At 44.3% G+C, this 27,567-nt stretch overlaps 1 protein-coding gene across 1 annotated transcript in view; it reads left to right on the top strand.

Annotated features, from left to right (window-relative positions):
- The window catches only part of LOC128754193 (polycystin-1-like), a 50,817-nt gene that overhangs the window by 21,021 nt on the left and 2,229 nt on the right, over window positions 1–27,567 (top strand). The window contains exons 16-55 of the mRNA XM_053856635.1: window positions 3–134; window positions 1,310–1,485; window positions 2,504–2,634; window positions 2,709–5,344; window positions 7,122–7,322; window positions 7,618–7,917; window positions 7,993–8,417; window positions 8,704–8,854; window positions 10,211–10,363; window positions 11,028–11,168; window positions 11,928–12,249; window positions 14,114–14,330; window positions 14,659–14,818; window positions 14,911–15,063; window positions 15,133–15,277; window positions 16,465–16,800; window positions 17,181–17,269; window positions 17,401–17,713; window positions 18,125–18,293; window positions 18,366–18,624; window positions 18,695–18,890; window positions 19,004–19,174; window positions 19,393–19,536; window positions 19,601–19,811; window positions 19,915–20,041; window positions 20,131–20,241; window positions 20,315–20,364; window positions 21,287–21,492; window positions 21,554–21,632; window positions 21,712–21,827; window positions 22,445–22,647; window positions 23,408–23,602; window positions 23,673–23,812; window positions 24,014–24,144; window positions 24,640–24,715; window positions 24,795–24,908; window positions 25,621–25,792; window positions 25,864–26,154; window positions 26,330–26,464; window positions 27,181–27,507. Coding sequence (XP_053712610.1) covers window positions 3–134; window positions 1,310–1,485; window positions 2,504–2,634; window positions 2,709–5,344; window positions 7,122–7,322; window positions 7,618–7,917; window positions 7,993–8,417; window positions 8,704–8,854; window positions 10,211–10,363; window positions 11,028–11,168; window positions 11,928–12,249; window positions 14,114–14,330; window positions 14,659–14,818; window positions 14,911–15,063; window positions 15,133–15,277; window positions 16,465–16,800; window positions 17,181–17,269; window positions 17,401–17,713; window positions 18,125–18,293; window positions 18,366–18,624; window positions 18,695–18,890; window positions 19,004–19,174; window positions 19,393–19,536; window positions 19,601–19,811; window positions 19,915–20,041; window positions 20,131–20,241; window positions 20,315–20,364; window positions 21,287–21,492; window positions 21,554–21,632; window positions 21,712–21,827; window positions 22,445–22,647; window positions 23,408–23,602; window positions 23,673–23,812; window positions 24,014–24,144; window positions 24,640–24,715; window positions 24,795–24,908; window positions 25,621–25,792; window positions 25,864–26,154; window positions 26,330–26,464; window positions 27,181–27,507 — 9,804 coding nt within the window. The remainder of the gene's footprint in view (window positions 1–2; window positions 135–1,309; window positions 1,486–2,503; window positions 2,635–2,708; window positions 5,345–7,121; window positions 7,323–7,617; window positions 7,918–7,992; window positions 8,418–8,703; window positions 8,855–10,210; window positions 10,364–11,027; window positions 11,169–11,927; window positions 12,250–14,113; window positions 14,331–14,658; window positions 14,819–14,910; window positions 15,064–15,132; window positions 15,278–16,464; window positions 16,801–17,180; window positions 17,270–17,400; window positions 17,714–18,124; window positions 18,294–18,365; window positions 18,625–18,694; window positions 18,891–19,003; window positions 19,175–19,392; window positions 19,537–19,600; window positions 19,812–19,914; window positions 20,042–20,130; window positions 20,242–20,314; window positions 20,365–21,286; window positions 21,493–21,553; window positions 21,633–21,711; window positions 21,828–22,444; window positions 22,648–23,407; window positions 23,603–23,672; window positions 23,813–24,013; window positions 24,145–24,639; window positions 24,716–24,794; window positions 24,909–25,620; window positions 25,793–25,863; window positions 26,155–26,329; window positions 26,465–27,180; window positions 27,508–27,567) is intronic.

The following is a 27,567-nucleotide window of genomic DNA, read 5'->3' as shown; positions in this document are numbered from 1 at the left end:
AGAGCTACACAGCATCAGTCGTCCAAGGCACCAATCCCACCTTTAAATGGACCGTTGATGACAAGCCTTACTTCACGTATTACAACACGGTCCTCAACGTGATCTACCAGCATGCCGCCATCTACAAACTCACTGTGAGTCCACAATGGTTTGGTTTTATCCTCGTAAATGTTTCAACGTCAGGTCATTGAAATCGCCTTTGTAAAGAGAGGATTAAAAGCTGGCATGTGAAGGTGAGGTGGTCAAAGGGCATTGGTTTTTTTTTTATCAGATATAACTCACAGTAGATGATGGAGAAAACGGCTTATGTTACAAGAAGGTTATGAAGAGTAAGCGTGACATTTTTATGTATGCATATGAGGAAGATTTTTAAAATTAACACAGAAGAAAAAGAAAAAAAATAGCTCAACAGACATATGTTACTAAGAAAATTTAAATCAGGATTTATTTTAATGGGAGAAAAAAAGGTTGTTATGTATAAACAAATACATAACAAAGAAATGTGATGAAGGTGTGAGAATAAAGTGTTACCAATTTATTAATATAATAGGTGGTACATGACAATATAAAGCTTGTATTCCCCTAATAAAACACTCAGTATATTGAATGTTCAATTATCTATAAAATTATATCTCAAGTTTTTATTTTTATTTTCACTCACAACTGATAATAGTAGTGAAAACTGCACTTGAAAAACACTGTCACTGTTAAGCCATTTAATCAAAAGTCACCAGTGAAGCCTGGAATGGAATTGTTAATTATTACTATTACTCCTCCACCGAATCAGTCTGTGTGAAGGTTGTGAATAAGGAAACACTATCAAATATGTAAGTACTGGGGCGTCTCAGTTTAAGACCTTTTCTGTTTCTCTGTGTATACAATAATGATAAGCTATATTTTGAAAATGAACAAGCCGTGTCATTTAAGAGGAACCAACAATCTTCATGGATCGACAATTCTTCAATGTGCCTTAGCTGAAACATTTGCATGTGCTGAGAAGAGAGGTGTGAATTTGTTTAACCTGGAAGCCGTTTTGCAGGTTTGTCTGGTGGTTGTGTAACCATGATTGCTGTGATTGTAGTGAAAAGGAGACATGGCTTAAATATTGGTGTAGCTTTGTTTCCAAATAAATTCTCATCAATTATCCTTTATCCCTTGCAACAAAATGAAAGCGATAAAAATAGAGTAATACAATGAAAATGTAAACAACATTAATGATGTATGAGGGTTGAGAAGTTCTGTGTTAGTAGCATCTGTTAGGAATTCAAGCAGCTGTTGAAGATGACCTTAAAGCCCAGTGCTCTTCTAGGTGACCGCCATGAACCACATCAGCAGCATCACCGAGCATTTTAATGTGACTGTGGACCGTCTTCAGCCCATGACCAATCTCACAGTTAAAGGGGTTCCAGATGTGGTACCACAGGGCTCAACTCAGACCCTCTCCACATCAGTGCTGGTGGACATGTCCGTCCCCGCCACCTTCCGGTAAACACACACACGCTCACACACTCGAAGGACATGAAACTGTTCTTCGTTTTCCTCTGCTTTTGATGGCTGATGGTTTAGATGGAGCGGATTGGTGACCAGAACTTTCCTTCTCTGGTGCTCGTCTCTGCTTTCCCTTCGATGTCCCTCTGGTGGATTCTTGATTCCTTGAACTTTTCTTTTGCACAATAGGACATTTTCTTCAGTTTTTCCAAGTCATTTGGATGGAGTTGACTCACTTTCGTCTCTTCTTAACTTTGAATGTTTCAAAATTAGTTGTGATTGTGGTGTGTGAACAAGCTGTGCTGCTGGTCTGGAAAATATTGATACGCACAAATATCGCGATACAATATTTTTGCTGAAATATTGCAATACTTGATTGTGTGATGTGATTTCATGTTTGCTATATCAGTGTTGAAAACGTAGTAGATACTTGGATATGTTGCTGCATTTCTTGACCTGTTTAATACTAGCGTTTTCTTTCTCTACACTGGAGTTATTTTGTTTATTAGTGATACATTTCTCTGTTGGGGTGTGAAATTGGACTGAAAGTCTACCTGGACTGCCTGTTAAAAAACAGGAAAAAAAGTGACATTTGAAGAGTAACTCCTCAAGACTGAAGCAATATTTACATTTGTGCAGTGAATTGTCAAACTAAGAAGAAAATCAATGTGACCTGCTTCATAGTTATACTGAACTCATGAGCGCCGCGCAAGCACGTGGCTCATTGACCTTTGCACAGTCTGGCTTAAGGTCTGGTTAAGAGACTCAAGCTGCCGAATGTGGATTCCCAGTTCCCGTAACTTAGTGTTAGTGTTAGCTAGTCTGCTTATTTGATTGTATGCTGTTTTGTGGAATGTCTTCTTGGAGGAGATGTGGACCATTTTCTTGTTTTGCCTTTATCACCTGATAAGAAGTGTCTTTAAAAGTGGAGCCATTGTCAACCTCCAACTGTCTTTTGCCTTATCAAAAACAACCCTTATTCAGAGCTCATTTTTATTGTGTCTCTCTGCTCTAGGTGGTGTTTTGGTGATGGAGGATATAAGGAGTTTGACTTTAAGCCTCCATATCCTTCCTCCCTTCTCAGTCAAGATTCCCCAAATCAGGTTCTCCTGAGCAGCAATGTCACCTACATTTACTCCCAGCCAGGTGAGCCCATTGCAAAATATAGCAGAAAATGTTGCCATGAACTCAGGCATAAAGTGCTTTTTAATGGTCCACAGGAATATATGCAGCGCTGGTGTCGGTGTCCAATCGTTATGAGAACATCAGTCGGAGCATCAACATGAGTGTCTACAGCATCCTCACCCGTCTTGACATACAAAGAGACCCACAGCTCCTGCTAGCAAGCAAACTGGCTGAATTTGAGGCTCACCCTTTGCCCTCACCTTACGGAATTCACTACGATTGGAATTTCGGAGATGGTTCTGCCGTTGTGCAAGGTCGTCGAGTGGCACACACCTACACACAGAGCGGATACTTCAATGTGTGTGTTTCAGTCAACAACACCATCAGCTCTATGAAAGCCTGCACTGACATCTTTGTCCATGAGGAGATCGAGAATTTGACAGTGAGAAGTTCAGGTCCGACTGAGCTTCACGCCCCGACATCAGTATGGGGGCACCTCGACTCCGGTAACAACATCACCTGGACTTTTGCCATGGGAGATGGACGCAACTACTCGTCGTCTGAACCTCACATTTCACACACCTACACTCACGAGGGCAACTACACTGTCAATGTGACCGCAGCTAATGCTGTGAGCTCTGGGTGGACAACCCTCACCGCTCAAGTCTTCGTCTTCCAAATAGTGAAGATTGAGCCTTCTGGTTGTGTCCAGGAGAAGGTCCCTTTTGACATTCAAGCCTGGGTGTCTGGAAATGCCTCAGCACACACTTATGAGTGGAGCTTTGGTGACAAAAGTCCGAATGAAACCCATCATGGCATCCCGAGAGTTGCACACACTTATTGGTCAAGTGGAATGTACCAACTCTCCCTGCTTCTGTCCGGTGGAGTCAACGCTGCTTCAAAGGCCCACCTCCTCAAGTGGATGTGTGTGCAGCCTGTGATAACCAAAACCGACCTTCTCCTGGAGAAATTGCAAGTTGCAGTCAGCGAGGAGATCCCGCTGCAAGTCACAGCCGAGCCAGACTTTACCTACAGCTACCAGTGGGACTTTGGCAGAGGCGGAGATCCCATACTGATTCAGGGGAGCGGAAGTATCGTCACATCTTACGAAAAACCTGGCCTTTACTTCGTGACCGTGACTGTGTTTAACAACATTTCAGCCAGCAACAGCAGTCTCCCGATTGAGGTCCAGATACCAGTGGGACCTTTGACCATACAACACAACGGTACCAAGCACAACAACCTGACTCTCAGAGCACCGTACTATTTCACAACAGACTTTTGGCCTTCGGATGTCACATACACCTGGAATTTTGGAGATGGAAATGTTCGGATAGGGCAAAACGTCCTTCACATCTACAACACTAGTGGGCACTATAATGTGACGCTGACAGCAGCCAATAAAGTCAGCAGCAATCACACTTTCTTGCCTGTCACTGTCCTTGCTGCGATCCGTAGACTAACTGTTAACTCCAGTCTGATCAACGTGCCCCTCAATGCACTTGTAGACTTCGAAGCCCACCTAGAGGAAGGAGATAATGTTCGGTACTCTTGGATTTTGTGCGACCGTTGCACGTCCATCCCTGGGAACCACACCATGTTCTACACCTTCCGCTCCGTCGGAACTTTCAACATCATTGTAACCGCTGAGAACGATGTCGGGACATCACAAGCAAGCATCTTTCTGTTTGTTCAGCGGGAGCTTGAAGGTCTGCAGATTTTAACAGAGGAGGACATCAGGTGGGCTGGTGGAGGAAGGGAGGGGGTGGATTGCTGTTTTTTTGCTACACATCACGTTCTCCACTTATATGCGGGGTGGAAGGAAGGAACCAACATGACCTTCACCTGGAACTTTGTCAGAGAGATGGATCCTCAAAGCTCAACTTTTAACATCAGTGGCAAATCTTCTGAGGTCCGCTACTCCAAACCCGGTCCGTGCGTTGTCTTCCTCCGGGCAGTTAACCTCCTGAATCAGCTGACAGTCAACAAAACCATCCACTTCTTGGATCCTGCACGTGGAGGTTTCTTGCATATCAGCCGCAAACCTGTCGCGGTGAATTCCTCGACTAACCTCACAGTTTTGACCGTGGAGGGTTCGGACCTGCAGTACCAGTGGTTGGTGAACGGGGAGGCTCTGCTGGGGAACTCTCCCTGGAGGACGCACACCTTCACCAGTCCTGGACAAAAACTAGTATCAGTGGAAGTTTTCAATGCAGTTAGCTCAGTTCTCCTGTCTGAGGAGGTCAGTGTCCAGGAGGTCATATCTGGGGTTAGCTTCACAGCAATCACGGTGACAGACCAGGGTTATGTGGCGACGGGTTCCAACGTCTCCCTCCTGGCTGAGAAACTCACAGGAACCAATGTAACCTGGACGTGGCTCTTTGAAGGAAATACAGAGACCGGGGAGAACACTTCAGTCGTGTTTATGGAGCCAAAGACCACCTTTGTTACTCTGAATGCCACCAACGACGTCAGTGGGCAGGTGGTCACAAAAGAGTTCTTCGTGCAGGACAAGATTCAGGGTTTGGAACTCAAGACAGGCAATAAGGAGACGATCGTAACGGTTGGCCAAAAGGTAGAGTTTGTAATTTCCATGGCTGCCGGCACGGATGTTCAACTGATCCTCAGCATCAGCGGAGATGCCACAGTCACGCCCAAGCCGAACCAGACCTACGTGCACACCTTCACCCGGGTGGACACCTACATGGTCAACCTCACAGCTCATAACCAGGTAAAATTGTTTGCACATGGAACGGACCACTCATTACATACACGTTTACATGTTACAAGCAAAGGAGTCAACGTCCTTAATTTAACAATGTTTCCATAGCACAGCATTTAGTCATTTAATTGAGCCACATCCATTTTTATCATTGAACTAGGCTTCTAAAAAAAAAACCCAACAAACTAGAACCCAAAAAAAAAAAAAAAGATCATACTTGTCTTCCACCAAACACCACATACTATACAAGATTTCTACTTAAAAAAAATCATGTAAACAATTAATTAGAGGCAATAAAATGTCTTTCTCGAAACCTGATGGTATTTTATGTTATTAATGCATTAAAGCGAAAAGTAGATGGCCTGAAAAAGTGAACTAAATTAGACAAAAAGCAGACGATAAAAATGATATGACACTCACTAGGGCCCTTTTGATGAGGTGGTCTGGTATGTCAAAAGTTCACAGAGATGCTATTGCACAGTTTATGTTGTAATGTTTCAGGAAAATAGTGATTTAAATGTCTTTTTTGATGTCTCATTTTGTGCTCTCAAAGCATCTCAGTGTCAGTGAGATCCTCTTCAGCAGTGGGAATTTTGTTATGACTTCATTAGTGGCTATGTTTTAACATTGAATATGGGTAAATATTTTTGCCATTTTCAATTTATATGTGTTGAAAAAGCGCCACTCAAGTGGCTCATGATGTTTAAATGTTGTTGAGGGAAGATTGAGCTCACACAGTTTAGGAATGACATGGCACAAAGGTTTTAATGTTTATGCTTTAATTTAATGACAGCTCTGATCCTGTTAGAAAGGAAGGGTTAATGTGAAATTCAATTTAGCCAAAACAAACTTATTAATTGAGCGTTTTGTTTTAAATAGTCGATGGTAAACACAATTAGTCTCAGTCCACTTCAAATTATTGTTTCATTTCAAACAGCATGTCCTGAGTCCTGGAAACGTTTCAGTAAATCTGTTGGAGGGGGAAACTGCTGGAAAAAAAACACTTGGAAACTGTAACTGCATATGTTTGCTGGAAGTTTCCAGGCAGAAAATGCTGAGTTGCAAGATCTCTCTTTTTGGCAGGAGTGACAGTACATCCTGGGAGTTTGGGGTCCTTAGCCTTTTAGCACAAAATCACAAGTCGAGTCAGTTGATAAACAGTTCTCTTCATGTTTTGTCTTGAAGCCTTTTGCTACCTCTGCCACTTCTGCTTCTGCTTTTATATATTGTAGTTTGGAATGATATGATGAGGAACCTATTGCATTCTTGGGAAAATCTTGAAATATAAAAAAAAAAACTACTGAATTACACATAAATTAATCATGTTTCGGGCGACACTTGAACTCTGGCAACAATACCAACAAATACAACATACAACAAACTTTAGGCCCAACTCCATCAGACTGACCTAGTTTTGTACGTACGACTTGTGAGGCAGGAGGAAGTGGGTTCAGTGGGAGTTGGACAGCAATGATTACTGGAGTACGAGTTGCTTGACAATTGTCGCCAAGTCAGTGGAATACAATGTGCTCTTTATATGAATAAAAATTATGAATGTTCTAGAATAAAAAACTGCATAACTAATGACATTGTTGACATAGCAGCTGCAGTTTGACATGGAAAGCCTTGTTTAAATAGATGCCAAAATAGAAAAAAAGTTTGATGTGTTTCCAAAACCACATTTTTTTCTCTTTTTTTTCTTTTAAACAAAATATGATTGACTCTCATAATAATTTGCATTGGAGCTTTAAGAATATTGCTGAGTAATTTATCTGGATTGATGCAGGTAAGTCACAAGCGGCGACACCTGCAGGTGGAGGTGATGGAGGCAGTGCGAGGCCTGTCAATCATCGGAGTCAGCGCAGCGATACCTGTCGGTGTCAAGAGATTGTTTGTGGCCAATACTGTGACTGGTAAACCGGTCAGTTTCATCTGGACATTCGATCTTCACCACCACCACCACAAGACTGCACACATGGGGAAAGAGGTGAGAGCGTCTCAAAAGTTCTACCTTCACGTGCTCTGTTGTCACTCCGACCATGAAATGGCATCAAATTATCAAAGGTCAATTTAAATTGTATGCACTGCAAATGGGTTGGAAATAAAACATTAATCATTGAGGTACTGAGTTCCTATTACAGGATGGCTCATCCGAATTTTTCTCAATTTTGCTCTCAAGCAAGCAGTTATCTGTTCCTGGTGCTGGGCTCTGGTTTCTTTTTTCTGAAATGCAGATACTGCAGATCCAGTGTCTCACTTATCAATGACTCCTACCTACGCAGTTCTCCTACACGCCAGAAGAAGCCGGTGTTCTAACAATTTTCCTGCGGGCCTTCAACGCACTCAATGCTCAAAACGTTACCAGTCACATCGTGGTGCAGAATATCCTCACTGCCGCAACCATTGAAGCGACGCCACACCACACCTTTATCAACAAGACTGTGTCCTTCGTGGCCTCATTCACACCCAAGTCCAGCGATGTCGAGTGCATCTGGGACTTTGGCGACAGGTCCAGTCCACAAAAGACTCTTTCAACTTCAGCAGCTCATGAATACAGGAGTCCAGGACACTTTGTGGTCCAAGTAAGTCTTATATTCAATATAGGTCCATTCTAAACAGCAGCAGGACTTTCTATTTAACCGTTTTTTCCCTGCTAGGTGAACTGCAGTAACCGGGTGAGCTGGGTTCCAGCAGAGGTGGACATCAATGTGCTGGAGTGTGATGAGCCAGAGGTGCAGATTATTCAAGCGCCACGCCTCGCTATCTGGCGCTCTCAGCCCACTTTGCTGGAGGCTAGCGTAGACCTGAAGGGCTGCATGATCTACGGAGTTCAGTATCTCTGGCAGATCCTCTCAGCTCCCTCCTGCGGTAATGACCAGCGTGGAGATGCGACTGGTGCGTCTCATTCATCATCTGCTGGAGTCATTCACCTTCCCATGGAAGTAGACGTGAGACGACTGCAGCTTTCGCTGCCTAGAATGACTCTGGCGCCTGGGAACTACACCCTGGTATTCTCGCTGTCATATGATGGCATGCCTCTGCAGAAGACCGTCTTTCTTCAGCTCAGCGTCATGGCTGCAAGGTCAGTAGAGCGGCTGACAAGTTTTACACACGTTAATATGAAGTTCTACTCATGATTAAAGATACAATTCTCTGTATGATTCAAGCAGAACTCCGACTGTATCCTAATTGAATTACCCTAGCTAGCATATAATTCGCTTGTCTGTTGTCTATATTTTAGGATACAGAAAAGTAACTAAATAATACTTATGGGTGTATTTGTGTGTCATTAGACTAATGGGGTTCTGGTCTGGGACTAGAGTGTAACACAAATGTTTTCAACATATATGTCCATTTTTCTCACTCAGGCTGATGCCCATCATAGAAGGTGGCACTTACCGGGTTTGGTCTCGGACCCAGGACCTTCAGCTAAGTGCTGTACAGTCCTATGACCCCAACATGGACCCAGAGACCCAATCCCTGCTTCACTACCACTGGGATTGTCAAGGCACCTCCAAAGTAAGTAGGAAACAATCTATTCTGTATTTGGCAATGTTGCTTCAACTGCTTTAACTGAACAATGAGGGTGTAAAAACACACTGTGTTCTTCAGTTAATTTATTTTTCTTTCTGATATCAAAGTGAAGTGTGCAAACAATGAGTGGATAGACTGAAGCCTTCATGCTGCAAAAAATCAATTGGGCTTTTGATTTCTCATCTCCTCCGTCTACATTATGTTCTTCACTGCCTCAATAGCTCTGACGCCGTTGAACTGTGTGCCACCACAAAATGCAGCTGTGTTTACCAACATGATCACTTTGAACTCATTACCAAGTTGTTAAACGTGTGATAAACATGTGTTTGTTGTTGCTTTAATGAGTCCAGCTGCCTGTTAGATGCAACCTTGTTATATGTTGCACTCCTTTCTTAATTGCTGGAGTTTTTTTGGCTGAGGATGATTCACTATCAAAAGAGACAAGGTTTTTCTTGAGTGTCAGCTCTCTTGTGCTCCTAAAGGTAATGCTTCCCCGGTGTTACGTAACCATTCAAAAGAAAGTTTGCCGCCAGAGGTTATTGGCTGGAATACTGACATGTACATTGTTTTTAATGTTCGGAATTCATGTTAAAACACAAGTTCATCCGAGACTCTTCCTCCTTGTTGTTGGTGCAAAGATGCTTTGCAGTTCTGTTCTCTTTAACTTTCTCACTTTTTTTGCTGATCCCCATAAATGATTCCATTCTCTCAAGTGTTCGTGAGTTTGTAAGGCGGCGTTTAAGGATCACAGATTTTTATTTGCCCGTTATATAACAGTCCACAACACGATTCCTGGCAACAATGACACCAAGATGAAGAGGCCTTGGAGAGTTAAAGTCTGTATGCGCTTTGTTCTTGTGTTATAGCTAAGCAGATAGGCATGTGACAAGTTATGTAACAAATAGAAGTGAGCTCAACTTTCCAGCTGCATTAATGTTACCCACCCTAGCTGTTAAACTCGCAAAGAAAGGGGCTCAAGGAATGTTAAGTGAGTGAAGTGACTCTCTCCTGAAGGTATGTGAAAACATATTCATCAGTAATCACAGAAATCAAACAAGAAAGGAGGTGAATCATGGTGCTTTTTTTCGTGCAGCCTGAATAATTCATCGACAAGGAGAGAAGCAATCAAACTTCATAAATTCTTTTTCATCTGGAAGGTTGTTTCAATTTCCAGATAAAAATGTGCTTTATTTTACTACTTCATTTGGACTTTTGGAGATGCTTCTAATAGATGTTCGTATACATTCATTCAAATTCGCATATAAATCATTGTAGAATTTAAATAATTTGATATATAACATGATATATTTCTGTTATTAAAGCATGTTCTTCTATTCACAGGGTCCCGAGCACTGCTCCACTCTGAACTTCGGACTGGGCTGTAACGACCCTGTACTCGGAATATCTGGCTCTGAGTTGGAGGCTGGCGTTGAATACACCTTTAAACTGACCATCAGTAAAGACTGTATGTCGCCTGAGTCCACAACCCAAACTGTGAGTATTTCGGAGTCACTGTCAAAATGTCTGTCATGAATTTCCACTAGGTACAGTGGTGGAGGGAATGTGGAGTGGAGTTTTAAATTTCCGGTGCGGGGTGGAGCAGAGTGGTTGTTATCGTTTCAATCCCACAGTACTTTGCGGATTCAAAGAGGAGGCCGACGCTCGACCTCCACAATTAACAACTTGTCATCCGTGTTGTCATGAAAGAAGTGCTCCGTTGACTGCTTCAGGGTCACGGTTATGACCTAATATTTTCACTGCCCTTTCACCATAAAATGTGACGTCAACACATTGTGTTTTATCATGAAATTCTGGCCAACTTTCTCTCTGAACGATTCACTCCACCGGGTGCTGTGCGGAGCTCTGCAAAAACACAAGTGTTGTGGAATTCAGGTGGCCGCCGGGACTCCACAGCCAGTGGAAATTGACAAATTGAAAAGACTTTAATCTTCTTTTTGAAAAACCACGCAGCTCTTCCTCTGCATTGCCTCCTGACTCAGTGGAAATTGTTGGTTTGGGTAACTCTTGCGCTGGCAATGTTATTACACAAACCCAATATGCAAGATATTGGTAATAAGTAAACAAGCAGGTGATAGTTCTCAGCTAAATTACCTGCTTAAACATGCTAATTCTATGCCATAATAAACTTGTTTGACAGGTTCTCGTCCAGAGCGGTCACATCCCAATGGTGTACCTGGAGTGTGTGTCCTGCAAAGCGCAGTCGATCTACGAAGTCAGCCAGAATTCCTACGTGTATCTCAAAGGGACCTGCACAAACTGCCATCGCTTTCATCGTTGGGTAAGAAAACACACTGCTGAGATCAACTGCCTCAAATTGTTACTTCAATATTGAAGGTGCAGTACGCATCCTTTTGTTTGTCAAATTTTAAAAAGATGAAATATGACTATGCAAACTGACTGATCTTCTTAGTGTGTAATGCTAGTGCCATGTTAGATACATCTATCCATTAAATGTCTGAAGAACCTCTTTGGCATCCTGGGATAATTTGACCAAGGATTAATATACATTTAAAATGAGTAGGTCCACCCTCTTCTTGGACTACAGATTTAGATTTAAATCGGACTGCAGCCAGTAAGTCGGTGTTGAGTCACAGTCTCCTGTGATTTTTCACAGTTGCAGCTCTCCATCAGCCTGATTATTTCTCCTTGTGCTAATGAACTCGCCCTCTGTTTTCTCAGTCTGAGCGCTTGACTTTGTCACCTCTGCTTCCCTCCACTCCTGCTTGACTTCGACATTCCACCCTCTACAGATCCACGCTTTCAAACCGATGGAAATGTGGAGTCTTTCTTCCACCTTATACTGATCATGATATCTAGCTTGTGACTTAAATATTTCAGCTTGCATGACAGTATTTTAGGGATATTAATCTACCTTAACAATTGAGGTCTGCCTGGAATTATCATGTCGTATCATGTATTTTTCATTGTGGTGAATTGGAACAACAAAGTCATCAGAGCTAATCCACTAAGCTATTTGAATTGGTAATGATTCAGTGCATTCAGTTAATTCCTACTTCTTCATGTCCGGTTTGAGCAGCGTTGGTCTGCCATGACGCTCCAGAACCAGACCCTGGTCCTGGACTCCTCCTCAACTACAACTGGAAGTGACGGCATGAACCTGGTTCTCCGGCAAGGCGTCTTGCGACACAACGACTCCTACATCTTCACTTTGCATGTTACCGACGGCAGCTTGGATGGGGAGGGTGCCGCCTCCATTACTCTGCAGCACAATAGGCCTCCTGCCGGCGGGGAGTGTCATTTGAGAGTTGGAGGGGAAGACGGTGTGGCGCACGCAGTCGGAGACGGTGGAGGGTGGAAAATGCACACGCTGCGCGACAGAGTTTACTTCAACTGTTCAGGTAGGAAGGAATCTGCTGTGATCAGAAATAAACATGTTCATTGACTCAAGTATTTAAAAATATATTACCCCAAAATAAAGAGACGCAGGGTCATCTATTCACATCAACTATGTGAACTCAGGATTGCTGAAAAGAATAAGTAAAAAAAATGGTCTTTATTGAACCAAGTTACTTGGGTTGAATTAGTTTTGTAGAATGTTGGAGCTTTAAATATTTCTTATAATCTACAAAAGAATTGAAGGAGCCTTGCTAGCTTGACGTTATTTTGATTCAATTTTCCAATTTGCGACTGCTAAGTACTATAGGTGGATTAGTGGATTTTGTCTCCAACATCATTATTTCTTATATAATAGTTAAGTGTAGCGATGACAAATACAGTACAATGTTTCACGTCTCTGGTAGAAGCCGCTGGTGTCTGACAGGCTCCTCTGTCAGTTTTACTTAGGGGTTAAATTGAGCCATCTGTCTGCTGTATCTCATGTCTCTGAACAGTTGACTTTAACTATGGACCAGTCTGGATGCTATTGAAGAAATATGAGAAATCATGTGAATAAATGATCATTTAGTCATATTCCATTCTCGAAATCATGATACAAACTGTCAGTCCTTCGTCTTGTGTGATGAAAAACCTTTTCACAATTCTCTCTCCTAAAATGGTTGTTTTTCTTTGCCTTATTGAAGATTTCACTAATACTCTGACCGTTTAAGAATTTGTTGATGGTCCCTAACTCATGCCTGGGTGTAGCATTAGCGCTGCCTGTGAGAGTGTGTCCGCGATCAGTGAACCCTAATGGGGACGCGGAAGAGGACGCCACCACCTATAACTATTTTCACAAGCTGGAAACCTGCATGTGTTGATGTGAACCAAGGCAGACGACCGCGTCAGAGAACCTATGAGGACCACTCCATCTAATAAAATAAACACAGATCCAGGGAGTCTGAGGCGACTAGTGTCATTGTCAAAGGTTCCCTGTATTAAAAATAAGTTTTAAACTACGATCGTGAACCAAAGTCCACCACACTCTCCACAACTGTCACACGCCAGTGTCTGCTGTCAAACGCTGCAGAGCTGGAGAGCGCGGTGCTTTCGCGGTCTCATCATGTTCACGTGTGCAGGTCCAATGCAGCGAGTGAGCCACGTGTTTCTCGAATTTATTGTCAGATGCAGAATTGCCATTGTGCAGATTGTTTTTGGCGGTATATTGTGTACTATAAGTTATCGCCCATCCCTAGTAGACACTCAAAGTCCATCTGGTTTGATTTCAATGACTGACTGTCTGATTGTTGACGTTCAGAAGCATTCGGTCCGGTGCTGTGTTGTAGTTCTGGAGACTGGTGTGAGCATGAAGACGAAAGTGAAGAAGGTCGTGCTGTTGTTTCGGAATCAGTTGCATGGTGATGCATCAAGTTGGACTCTGGATTTTCACAGCAGCTGAGTTTTAGACAGATGTGTGATGCCTAATAACCAAAGATGTCTTTTGGTTTGGAAACGCTTCCATCTGGTTGCCGCTTACGTGCATGCTCTCTAAATGAGCCTTATTACATCAGAGAGAAGAGGTGGAAGCTCCTGCTGTGTCTTCAATCAGACAAGTCACTCAGCAGCGTGTTACATTTGCAAAGACACTGTAACAACTGAGGGTCGCAAGAAACCTGTGAGCAGAAGTGTAGTGATCACGACAGCGCCCATCGCGCCAATCATTTTGGTCTCACTCCCTTAGTCACGGTTGGCTCTAGTCTTGACTTGGTGTCACGTCAGTGAGCAGTGTCAACCACCACTGCAACATCACAGAAGTTGTTCATCTTCTATCCAGCATTAGCCTCTTTTTCAGCTCATGCTTCTCCACCCACGTCTGTGTCTCTGCAGGTTACAGTGATTTGGGCGTCTCAGAGACACCTTTGCTCTACAGTCTGTTGGTGAGCCGCTGCAGGAAAGAATACTGCGAGGACTTCTGCGTGTACAAAGGCAGCAGCCCGGAGCACTCGGCTTTCCTTCCTCCAGGTTTCAAGACAGCGCAGCATCAGTTGATTGTTCAGATCACGGTGGAGGATCATCAGGGAGCTGCAATCACTGCCTTCAATGAGTAATGATTTCAATTGTTAACTCTGTCAGAGCTTAATTTTCTGTCAACATCATTAATGATGGTGAAGAACACTGTTCGACCTCTGTCCTAGCAACTTTGGAGAATATCCAAAATTAGTTCAAGGGAAAGTTGAGTCGCAATTCACAACCGCAACCATTTTTTTTAAGTCACTTGCCTGGTCGTTCATGAAGTGTAGTGGGTAGTGAATATATTTTTTGAAGTAAATCACACTGAGTCGAAGAGAGCTAAAACATCTGGCCTCTTTTGTTCACTGTCCAGGTGCTTCCTCCATGTGTGCTCTCTGATGGCTTCTTCTGTTTGCGTCCAGGTCCATCCAAGTCCTGATTCCAGATCCCCCACCTGAGTACAGCAGTCTTCCTCACTGGCTGGCCGATCTGACAGATAATGCGCTTAAAAACCTGCTGGAACAGGGGGATTCCCAGAGGGTCCGAGAATTGTCCTTGGCTATCATTACCGTCCTGAACGAGGCAAGGGAGGCCAATGAAAATTCTTTCATCTATTTGTTGAGCTTGTGAATTTCTCTTCAGATTCAACTTACCTTATGCTGGTCTTTTTCTAGTATGAGTCGAGCACCAAGTCTGAGCTGTTGCACAGAGTGGATCGCGATTACCGGATTAAAGTTCGCAACAACATCACCAGAGCCCTGACAGCTCTGGATCTGAGCACCGTGAGCGACATTCAGCAGACGTCAGCTGCTCTCGCTCAGTGCACGGTGAGACTGAGGAACAGTAAACTGTGTTTGGAAAGGAAGAATTTGATTAACAGGCTTGTGTGATATCAGGCGGTGAGTCAAGAGGTCATCTGTGAAGAGTGTCAGAACAGCACGCTCAACAAATTGGAGTCCATGTTGGAGATTCTCCAGACTGACACTAAGCAGGGAACCGTCACTCCCACGGAGATCGCAGACAACATTCTGAACATCATGGGTGAGAAGAAGAGTTGAAGCTGATATCACTCACTTTGACTACAGAAATAATCATATCAGCCCTCTTTACACTCAATGCAAAACTATCTTTAAAAAACAAAGTGACATGAATTTAATTGAATCAGAAAAATGTGAAGTTCTATACACAAGTAAATTACGACCTGCTCGACTTACGTCCACCCGTACTTAAGACCACGGCCAGCTGATGCTTTTTTTTTTTTGTTATTCAATATCTGGCACCGCAGCACGTAGCAGCCCGGCAACACGTACGACAGTAGTACCTATAACCCTCGCGTCTGCTATTTTGAATGGCATTCGACTTACTTACGTCCAATCCGACTCACGACCGGTTGGTCGGAACCGATCCCAGTCATAAGTCGGATGTTACTAGCGTGTATATATATATATATATATATATAAATATATATATATATATATATATATAATCGCTGTATTGAGCTCAGAAAGACTGAGCTGCTGAGCATATATGTCTGCACAGATACAAGAAGAAATCAAACGCAACTTCATTTACATGTTAAAAGTATCACAGAAAAAAGAAAAGACTCTATTCGAATGACAAGCATCTTTTCTGGCGGAGAGAGGAGAAGACAACATGATGGGGGGGAAAAGAAGAGTTGTTTTTCACTGCTCGTTTTAGGTCGCTATACAAAATATAATATAAAATATGATTTGGGCTAGTTGTGTATGATTTATACAAAGACACATGAGATTGAAAAAAGTGAACTTGAGTTAGCTGTTTAATGAATTTGAAGTCAGATGTGTGGCTCACTAGATGTCACCCAGAGAATGAGAATTCCACAGCATTTCTTTAATAGGGAACATCACATCTTGGTCTGACAAATTTGCTTTAAAGTCAAGTGGTAATATAATAATAATACTGAAGCCACTTCCTATCTGAGGAAGGAAGAGTTCCCCTGTTCGGTGTCAGCAAATATCTGTTTTGAACTTCTGACGAGGTTATGACGTTCATGCGTTTAAAACTTTGACATTTTAAGCGTAAATGAATGTAAGGTTTGAAAATATCATAAATAAATCTTCATTTCATCTGGCTCTCATGATCATAACAACTAATACAACCATTTTGAGTCCTGGCAAGAGTTGCATCTGGAATCCATGAAAAGAACAGACATTCATTCCCACCTACTCTTTCTTCTTCTTCACGCTCAGGTGACCTGATCCACCAAGTCAGCCAGTCTGCCTCCCAGCTCAACACCCAGCCAGCATATGTGGATGCTGCTTCACATGCCTTCACTTCCCCGTTGCCCTCCACTGTTGTGGAAGGTCACGGGGGCTTCCCGTTTGAGCCTTCCACTTCTGGGGAGACTTACCCTTTGCGCGTCGCAGCGAAGGCATACAACCTATCATCCGTCCTCATGCTCATCCTCATGCATGCCCGCGTTCTTAATGAGGAGCCTCTCGTGCTGAAGGGAGCCGAGATTGCTGCAACTGGAAAACTGGCTGACCCTCAGAGCTTGCTTTGTTATCATGGTAACGACACACCAGGTATGTTGTGGCAAGCATTCGGATGATGTGTGTACTGTGTGTTCTTCATCCTGATGTGTCGCACAAATAACTAAAATGAAAAAAATAATCTGGTGGTCAGTCACAGAATGCTGTATGGAGGAAGATTCTCTGCAGTTGTTTTCTTTATTTAGTCATGTATTTATAATGTAATTACTCTATTACTTTTAATAAGATTTCTGTTTTTGATGTATGTATTTCTCCTCTTTCGTTGTGCTTTTCTTTTTTATATTTTCAACTTAAGTATTACATTTCTTTCAGTTAATCTTTTGTATTTTTTCTTATTATTCAGAAACTGAAAGGCATATAGTCATTGTTACTGTGGTGGATTTAGAATGAATTTATTGGTTTCATTTGTCCAGAATGCCACTGGTTCTCAATCCCTCGTGCGTTCAACTACAGTCTTGGCAAAGTAGCTGCTGGAAACAACATCATGCAGCTCCTGTTTCAGGTAACGTCGCCCAGCAGTTTCCTTGTCATCCAGGAATTTCTCTCTTTCTGGAATGACGTTCTTCTGACACTGTGGAATATCCATATGTTTGGCGTGTCTTCAGCGACAAACTCTCTCTCTCTGTGTGCCAGATGGAGTCCAACCCCTTCCCCTTTAACTACGTGGCGAACTACACAGTCTCCACTGAGGTGGCATCCATGGAGTTCCGGACGGAAAACGGCGCGCAGATTCCTATTTCAGGACTGGATGACAACATGGCCATCACTGTTGCTATTAACAATGGCAGTGGGGGAGAAGGACTGAAGGATCCCAGTGCTGGAAAAGTCCCGATAGCCGGAGCTGTGAACATCAGCCATTGTGACTCTGTTATTGTACGGGTCAGCGCAGGAAACACCAACCAACAAGCCGGACTCTTCATCCAGCTTAACTTCACATCGCTGCAAGGTGAGGGCTCAAATGCAGGGAACATCAGAGTCAACTTGAAGCAACATTTAAGCATTTTGGCAACAATGTGCTGAGTTGGACTGCGGGTGGCAGTCGTGTGGAACTCATTTGCACAACACACTCAGTAGAAAGAAGAAGAAAATGTTGTCTCAGCTGTCTCAGTCATGAAGAATCAGAATTGATTCATGGTTCCAGATGGAAATTGGGAACCACACCAAAGTTTAATCACCTGCTCCTTGTTTTGTTGTCAACATTTCCTGAAAATAACATTAAAATTTGTTGGGCTGACGGTCACCTAACCTGTTTAGCAGAGGAAGTTATAGTTAAGGTGCAATGCTAGTTAAAAAGTACCAGCTGTCTTAAATATTTGAATGTTTTTTCTAATTCTAAAATACACTTTTTGTGTTCCAGATGCCCAAGACGTTTTAGAGGAGGAAGAGGAGCCCCATATCACAGCCTTCCTTCATTCCCACAAGCAGCCAAATGAGTTTAACTGCACAGAGAAGAAGAGGATCACTCAGAAGATGACCCAGGGTCACAGTTTGGACCACAGGAACTACACCTTTTTCTTGTCGCCAGAGTGAGAATCCACTTGCTCAGTTTCCACCTTTGATTCTTCTGTGAAATATGAAGTCATTTATATGTTGTTCAGGTTGTACGACACCACGACTGACTACTACATCAACGTGAGCACATCCTGCAGCCACGGTGCTCGTCCAGTTCACGTGGAGGTCAGTTTGTTTGCGTACCTCTGCCAGTACTTCAGTGAAAGCGAGCAACAGTGGCGGACTGACGGCATGGTGCCGCTAGCCGAAACTAACGCCACCAGGGCCGTCTGCCGGACTCGACACCTGACCCCCTTCGCTGCCGGACTCTTTGTGCCAACCAACGCCGTCAGCTTCTCAGTGCCAGTGAGTGACCAGTTTACCTGTCGGAGATTATCAGTCCAAAATGTAATATACCTTCTCTGTTCTCATTCAGGGCCGCTCTGGAGCAACAAGCTTAGTGGTGCTGCTGGTGTGTGTGTTGGGTTTGCTCTGCTATGTGGTTGCAGCAGCCGTTCTGCACAAGCTAGATCAGCTGGATTTACGTCAGGCTGGTGTGGTGCCTCTGTGTGGCCAAGATGGACTCTTCAAATACGAGGTTCAGGTCAAGACTGGCTGGCTCAGGGGGGCAGGTGAGACAGATCTGATGCGACCCCTATGTGTTAGTTATAAATGGAAGCTGACTCACTCGCTCATTTTGAGTTTGGAGTCATGAATAAGTGATTAATATGCTGTACTCCTGCAGGCACGACAGCACACGTGGGAATCAGCTTGTACGGGCGCGAGGGCCGCAGTGGCCACCGCCACCTGGACAGCCGAGGAGCCTTCGCTCGGAACTCTCTCGACATCTTTCAGATAGCGACTGACACCAGCCTGGGCAACGTGTGGAAGCTTCGCATTTGGCATGACAACAAGGGTAATGAGTCAAACAGGCACCATTCAACAACACACTTCAACTGATTCAAGTGTTTATTTGTCACCTTGTTGTTTTCTCAAATGACACACGGAAGCAGTGTAACTTTTAATCAGCTGATATTGAACTTATGTGGGGGGGAGATGTTTGTCTCTGTGTGTGTGAGACAGAAATTATGAACCTTGCTTTCATAAACCCACTTATTATTTCGTGATCCTCAGGTTTGTCTCCAGCCTGGCTGCTTCAGTATGTTCTGATCAAGGACCTGCAGACAGGAAGCAGCTACTACTTCCTGGTGGAGGAGTGGCTTTCGGTGGACAATGAGAAAACTGAGAGACAAGTTGAAATCGAGGTGGAGGTGTCAGGTAAATCCAGAGGTGCGCTCCATGAGTCGGTGAAGGATGTTGCTAATGTGTCGCATGCCTTCAGATGAGGCGGCGCTCCATCACTTCCCCCGCCTTGTGCGTTGGGAGCTGCAGAGGGCGCTGTGTGAGAGTCACCTGTGGCTCTCGCTGTGGGAGAAGCCTCCTCGCAGTCCTTTCACACGTCTGCAGAGGGCGACATGCTGCGCAGTGCTACTGGAGTTCATCATTTTGGCCAACACTTTGTGGTACAGCATCGTGGTGGACACAAGATACGGGTGTGTGTGCGCAAGCTAGTCTCTTTTAGTTGTCAGTGCATTTGGATTTCCCCACTGTGGGACTATTGAAGGGTTTTTAAATCTAATGTAATCTAATCTGCAGCTCCCAGGCAGTGTCCAGGGTTTCTTCATTAAATGGGGAGACGGTGGCAGCAGGTGTGGTCACGTGCCTGATCGTTTATCCCCTCTACCTGCTGGTCTTCACAGTCTTCCGAATGAGCCGCAGTAAGGTCAGTGGCCTGCAGCAAACATGGCGGTAACTGGCCCCTACAGCCTTGAAGCTAACGCTCTCCCTGTCTCTGTCGCTGTGTGGCATCAGTGTGTGTCTGTGGAGCAGGTGCCACCCCACGTGGACCAAGAGTCGGTCGAGATTGACGACTTCCTGGACAACTCCATGGCTGGAAGCTCCTTCCTGTATTTTAACGGGGAGGTTTGTAACTTCTACATTGAGATATTGCCGTCATGTGTCAACAAAGACCTTATTCCTTCGATCTCTCTGGTAGACAAACTCAGAGGAAACCAACATGGATCTGCCGACACTGTCAACCAAAAGGTGAGTCAGCCCCTTTTCACAAAGCATAGAAGATGTTAAAAGATTTTAGCGTCTCCTACACAGTATTAGTGTCATAAAAATCCGTCACTCAGGTTAGCATCTGAACAAACCAGTAAGGCTCACCGTTATCATTCCAATAGCACTTGAGTAGCTGGTGATGGTGTCCTATCATAGCAGGATGAGAGTGCACCTCTATTGTTATTGCAATCACGCTTCCTTATACGCCGTTGCGCTGAGGAAGGATACTTTGACTTGACTTTGAAGTGCGAGTGGTATCGTGCTCAAATCTCGACTCAATTTTCAATTCATCGGGCTGCTCCCATGTTTGCTGGCTCTGTGGCCTCTTTCTCATCCTCAGGTTTGCTCAGATAATTGACGCCCTGCATTGTAATGCATTTTTAAATCCATTCCATTCTCATTGATGGTTTTTAATGTATAGAAAAATGTCACAAAAATATATTCATATACAATAAAGAAAAGGTGCTTATTAAATGGTTGAATGTAGTGCAAAAATGGTGAAGAAATATAAATTCAAAATATCTAAATGCAATAAATGTGTTGACTAAAAAAATTAGTAATTCAAGGTGTAACATGATGCAGGGTTTCCGCCAGGATTTTTTGGAGACGCTGGTTTCCCCTGTCACTATCAAACCCTGAGATGAAGTCAAATGTTAAGGAGGCAATAAAACTGAAGAGAACAGAAATAACCATTTTAAATATTTTCATTTTAATGATTCTTGTTCCACTTCTTATTCTTTGGTTAAGCTAATGTAGCTGGATCATCCTCCATAGTCATGAATCATCTTCCTATTTACCTCATCCATGAGTCTCATTGGTCTCATTGAGCATTCTTTATACAACATGTCAAGTTTCTCCATCTAAAATGATCTACTGTTTTGCTGTGCAAATCTTGTGACTCCAGTGTGGAAAGTTGGGGCTCAACTGAGGAAGAGGTGGATGACCAGGACTGGCCAGAGCTGCAGAGTAACGGCGGTGGAGCAGGACACGGAGCCGGGCCTCCCAGACTGAAGAGGGGTCAAGGCAGCAGACATCTTGGGGTCGATATGACCTTTAACCCGAATGACGAGGAGGGATCTGAGCAGCGGAACAAATGTTTCACCTCATCAGGTAACAAAAAAAGCCTCCGGTGAAAATCTGTGAGGAATGCTGATGTTTCATTTCTCCACAGATGAGGACTTGATCAAACACATTCTGACCGACGGACAGAACTTTTTCCCTCAGGCGGATGAGAGTGAAATGGCAGACCTGTAAGAGTTAAATAATAGTTTACTTCCTTTAACTTTGTGCACAAACCATGTGCTTCTTTGCTTCTCTGCTTTGTATCAGGTCGAGTATTTTTGGAGATAAAACAGAAGTGATCCTGCTGCCGAAGTTGAACGACCCCCTCCCACTTGAGTCTGCGAGGAGGGACCCGCCCAAAAACGCTTTCACCTCAAACACAAGTATGTGAGAATCACGATATTAAAAAAACTACAGCCTCTGTCTGACCTGGTGGTCAGCTGGGTACAAAATGGTTTTGGACCTTACTTTAGTCCAGACTCTTCAACCTTTATTAACTTTGTCGTCTGTTTCTTTTTATCCTAGTTACTAGTCACTTACTAGTCACTTTGATCAAGGTTAAAATCTGATTCAGAATCAGTCAAAGACCTTTCTTCTGAAGCTACAGCGTGCACGCAGCTTGAAGGCCACTTTAACATAATGACAAGAAAATGTTCCATTCAGTTCATCTGGAACAAAAATGAAGAAGAAACTTAAAATAATGTGTGTATATATATATATATATATATATATATATATATATATATATATATAGAGAGAGAGAGAGAGAGAGAGAGAGAAAGCAGGCAGCAGAACAGTGTCATGATGCCGTGCTTCTCCTTTGTACATTTGTCTTTGTGAATACACACGCAACAATTACAATTGTGAAAGAATGTTCTGAAGCACAGCTATCGCTTGCCTCCTTCCACTAACATTCCGTGTCATTTCACAAAGAAACAAGTCTTCAGCAACTCATTGCAACTGCTGAGCTGTCTCACCCCCTTCTTGTCTCACCCTCCAGTCGTGGCAGACGTGTGTCGACCCAGACGCTTCCCTCCCTGGTGCGGTCAAGTGGCTCTGTGGGGAAGCTGGACTGGGATCATGCTGGCAAACTGTGTCTCCATCTGGGCGGGCAGAGGGTTTGGCCAGAAGGTCTCCATGATGTGGCTCATCTCCTGTTTTGCCAGTTTCCTGAGCTCCTGCCTGCTGCTAGAGCCACTGAAGGTACTGAAGCCGTCATCCCCGGGGGTCGTATTTGAGGTCATTGCTTCAAGACGTTGGAAGTACGAAAGATATCTTTTAAATCACTTCAACTCCTGTTGTTTACATTTAAAGTCAAGTAATGCGTGTCTTCCTTACTGGAATGACTGGACATTTTTAATACTTGATGCTACTACAAACTACAAACATGAGCTTGTGTTGTAACAAGTATGAATTTTTAACCCCAGAATAGCAGAGATCCACATTTGATGAATAAAAACAGATTCTTTTTATGTTTAAATTAATCTTGAAGTTTTGCGTTAGAAGTCTGTACAATTTCATTGAAAGATTTGGGGTTGAATCTCCTGGTATGTTCCGACTCAAACCTGTGGTTGTGAGCTTCGGCTAGTGTTGGAAAGGGCGTCGAGGGTGTGAGCTGCCACATTTAGTTGTCTCTGCAGGGGCTCTTCTTAGACATAGGGACACGCTGAAAATAAAACCGCTGCTTTCCATGTCGAGGGAGGCCAGTCGAGGTGACTCTTGTCAGGATGACTCCTGGACGCCTCCCTGGTGAGGTGGTTCAGGCATGTCTAACACGGAGGGGCACACTCGGAACACGCTGGGGAGATTCTGCTTCTCTGTTGACCTGGAGCAGCTTGGTTTCCCTCCAGAGGAGCTGGAGGCCTCTCGCTGAAGTGTTTTCCTCAAACTTCCGGAAGGAAGCATTTTGTGACCATCTTGTTCTGATGTTCCACTCGTCTTCTGAACACCAACTGTCCCGCAGGTTTTGTGCGAGGCCTTCTACTACGCCGTCTGCGTCCGTCGCCTGCGTCCAGAGGACCAGGACGTGCTGGTGGAGTTCCCCAGAGTGGAGCGGGTCGTTCAGAGGGTCCCGAGGGTGAGACCCCCGCAGGGGTTCGCCCTTTCCCAGGCTCGGCAGCAGGCCCGCAAAGTCCACATGCTGCACACCATGTTGAAGGTCAGTGAGCTGGGCCACGCTGTCTATGTGGGCTTTAGGACCTGACCCTGCTGTCCTACTTCTCTTCCAGAACTTTCTGGTCTACATGTTCTTCCTGTTGGTGGTTCTACTTCTGAACTATTCGGACTCGGACAGGGACACGCACGGCCTGAGACTGCGCAACCAGCTGCAACACGTGCTGCACACGCCAGAGTACCGCAATATCTGCAGGTTTGGAAACTCAAATCTCTGCTAAAATCCCAAAATTGGAGTGTTGCTTTTGGAGTTGGATGTTAAAATTCCATCACTTAGGAGCCATATAATCATGTGCAGTTTCATCTCAAGAAAATCTCCCCCCACATAAATAAATGAGGAAACTATGACGCACTTTAGCCATTATACTGTGTGAACAATGTGGCTCTTTTGTTCAAGCCGAGATGATGTTCTGACGTGGCTGAATGGATCCTTGTTGCCTCGTCTCCTGGACGACTCAGCCCTTCTGAGGGACACAGGAAGCTTGTTGCTCGGCACCTTAAGACTCAGGCAGATCAGCCACACACCAGGTGGGTCAAGTCATGTCTGACAGAGCTGTCATGTTCATGTTGTGTGCAGGTCTTCTCCTGGAGGAAGGTTAGAACCCTAACCCTAACCCAACCCTAACCCTAACCCTAACCCTAACCCAACCCTAACCTAACCCTAACCCAACCCTAACCCAACCCTAACCCAACCCTAACCCCAACCCAACCCTAACCCTAACCCAGGAAGCCACCAATGAAATGTACTTTGTCAATGAGTCACAGTAACTACAACAGACTTAGTTTCTGTGAATCATAGCTGTCTTATTTTCAATAACCATGCAACCTGACTTTTATATCGTCGAAATAAAGCGATCATACTAGAGTCATGCCTGGAGTTAATCCCAGCTAGATAGGACGAGAGGCAGGGGACACCCTAGACAGGTCACTCGAGTCTGTCGTGGCGTCCACCCCAGGTCTTGCTCTGATACAGGAATATTGACTAGATCAGCTATTGATCAAGTTTGTCTTCTGTTCTGCCAGCTGGTTCCAGTCCAAGTGTTTGGTTCAGTTCCTCCAGAGATGCTCGGACTTTCCCAGAATTCTCCAGTGTGGAGCGGTGAGAGGACAGAAGATCAATGAGTTGTTGTTGTTGTTGATCTTATTTGGCTTTCAACGTGACGTCCCTGCCCAACCAGAGAGCAAGAGGAGGATCATGACAGGCTGGACTTGATCCTGCATGTGAATAGAAGCCTGCAGGAGGCTTCCTCCTCCCTTCAGCAGCTGCAGCGCCACCACTGGCTCAACGCCAGGTAGGTCCCCATGTCACCAGTGCTGTCGTCTTAGTGAGGCAAAGGATGAACTTTGTGTTGGATTCTGTTGCTCTCTGACAAACTTCTGTTTCACGATCATTATATTTTATTATATAAAATAAACATAGTTCACTTACTGTGGAGTGATGATGATAAATTCCTAAAATAAAATAAAGAAAGTTCATCATTTTATTAGAAGTCACCCAACTCTATTATTTATTTAATTATTATTGTGCTTATTGTTTATCTATGCCTGATTAATTTGTATTATTAATATGTTTTTGGCCTCTTTTATCTATTTGTTTTATTGTATTTCCATTATTTGCTTTGTGTTTTTATTTTTCTTTCTTTCTTTATTTTTAAAAAGCATATAATATGATCATTTATATAAACAAAATAATAATATTTTTTTTTCTGTATATTATTTCTCACAGGTTCTAATTTATTTAACAAAATATATCTTCATTATGAAACTTTATTTGAATTTTATTTACCCTGTTCACAGCTTAATTGTTCCTGACTGCAGTTTAAGTAGATAACTTTAGATTTATAATTTATCCTCGAGCCACAACAAAAACAGTATTCCATGTAGTAAATATGAAACAAACCCTCTGTGCTCTTCAGTCACGTTCACACCGGATGCTGCCGGTTGCTGCAGCACTGAACGACACTTCCGTCTGGCTGCACCTCTGTTTCATCACTGTGTTTCCAGGTCACGCTCCATCTTCGTGGAGTTTTCGCTGTACAACATTAACACCAACCTTCTGGCCGTCTTCTCCTTCCACTTCGACTTCCCGGTGTCCGAGCGCGCTCAGTCCAGCCTGGACCTGGTGGTCATCAGCCTGTGGCCCATCACCAGCCTGGACCTGCAGCTCCTCCTCCTGGTAATGCGTCTTATAATGTGCACTCACCGAGTCACAAGACTCCCAAAATAACCGCCCTCCTGTCCTCTCAGATCATCCTTCTGGGCCTGGTGTTGTACTTCCTGCTGCGAGGTATTTTGGGAGTCCTGCGAGACGGCAGAGGTTACCTGCTGTCCGCCTGGAGGCTCCTGGGCCTGTGCAAAATTGCTCTGGCTGCATCAGTGTGTGGCTTTCACCTCAGCCGCTGCGTCACGGCCTCACAGCAGTGGGCGTCCTACACCAGACACCCCCGGGACGCCTTCACCGACTTCCACCCACTGGCCAAGCAGAGTCAGACCTACACAGTGCTGTCGGCGCTGCTGCTCTTCATCCTGGTGCTCAAGGTTGGAGTCCAAATGCTGTGAAACTAAGAAACAAGGACATGAAATACAGTTTTGAAAGTGTGTAGAAACAGGTTTTAAATGTTTAAAAGTCAGTAAAGATAGAAAAAATATACATATGTATGTATATGTATTTCTTGGTTCTTCTCTATATTTGTCTCTGTTGTGGTGGTTCCAGGCGTCCCATCAGCTGCGCTTCCTCCGGGAGTGGGCGGTGTTTGGCCGAGCTCTGCGCCGCTCCGTGTTGGAGCTTCTGGGAATTGCAGTAGCGTCGCTGCTACTTCTGCTGGCCTTTTCTCACAGCGGACATCTGGTCAGTGTCCCACCACTCTCAAGGTTCTAATCGTCCGGAAGAGCCGATGTTGAGGGCCGACTTTGTCCAAGCAATACTCACGTTACGTGCTGGCTGTTGTGAAGGGCCAGAAGAAAGAAGGGATGACGAAAAAGAGCCTTAATATGATTCGAAAATATGTTGTTAGATTGTATATTCCTTTGGCTGGGACTTCATTGTCTTTATTTGTAATAATTTATTAAAGATAAAAGAAGCATCTGATTCGAATACGTCATAATCCAAAAGAAATTTAACTTGAAATAAGCCTCATGATATAAGCAGATCCGCTCAGGTGTATTAACTAGTGTGTAAAAATTCAACTTACATTTCATCCTTCTGGCATCAAATATACTTCTACGCGTTTATGCAGTTTTGAGCTCTAATAATATAGTTCAATGTGAGATATTAAAGGAGTGATTTGAAAAAGTTGTACTGCCTACACAGGCGCACGCTTCAAAAGATCCAGGGCAAGTTACGTCGATTTATTTCCAGGACGTTTTCAAAGGTGAAAAGGTCGGTACTGAAGTTCCAGGTCCAGTCCACCCATCGCTCAAACTAAATGTCTCTCATGTATTGCATAGTTGTAAAGCCAAAATTTCAAAAGGTTTCTTTTGCACCCTCTGGCGCCCCCTCGTGGTTCACCACCTTGAGACTCCAGGCTGATCCTGAACCGTTTCATCTGGTCTCCTGCGTTTCAGCTCTTCCACTCCATCATCGACGGCTATGGCAGCGTGGGCCGCGCCTGCCTGACTCTTCTGGGTGCTGGTGGGCGTGGCCTGCTATCCTGGAGGCCCGGCTGGACCATGAGCGGACCCTCCAGCTGCGGCGCCTCCCTGTTGTTCCACCTGGGCCTGGCCGTGCTGCGGCTGGCGCTGCTGTGGCTGGTGACCACCGTGCTGCTGCGGAACTACCGGCGCGCCCGGGCCGAGCTCTACCGTCCGGCCGTGGACCTGCAAGACTACGAGATGGTGGAGCTGTTCCTCCGCCGGCTCAAGATGTGGATGGGACTCAGCAGGACTAAAGAGGTGAGGTGTTTAGGGTGATGAGTGTAAACAGACACAGAGGGATCAGTAGTGATGCCAGGT

Source organism: Synchiropus splendidus, chromosome 2 (genome assembly GCF_027744825.2).
Source record: "Synchiropus splendidus isolate RoL2022-P1 chromosome 2, RoL_Sspl_1.0, whole genome shotgun sequence".
Taxonomy (NCBI): Eukaryota; Metazoa; Chordata; class Actinopteri; order Syngnathiformes; family Callionymidae; genus Synchiropus; species Synchiropus splendidus.
This window is presented reverse-complemented; position numbering and strand designations above follow the sequence as displayed.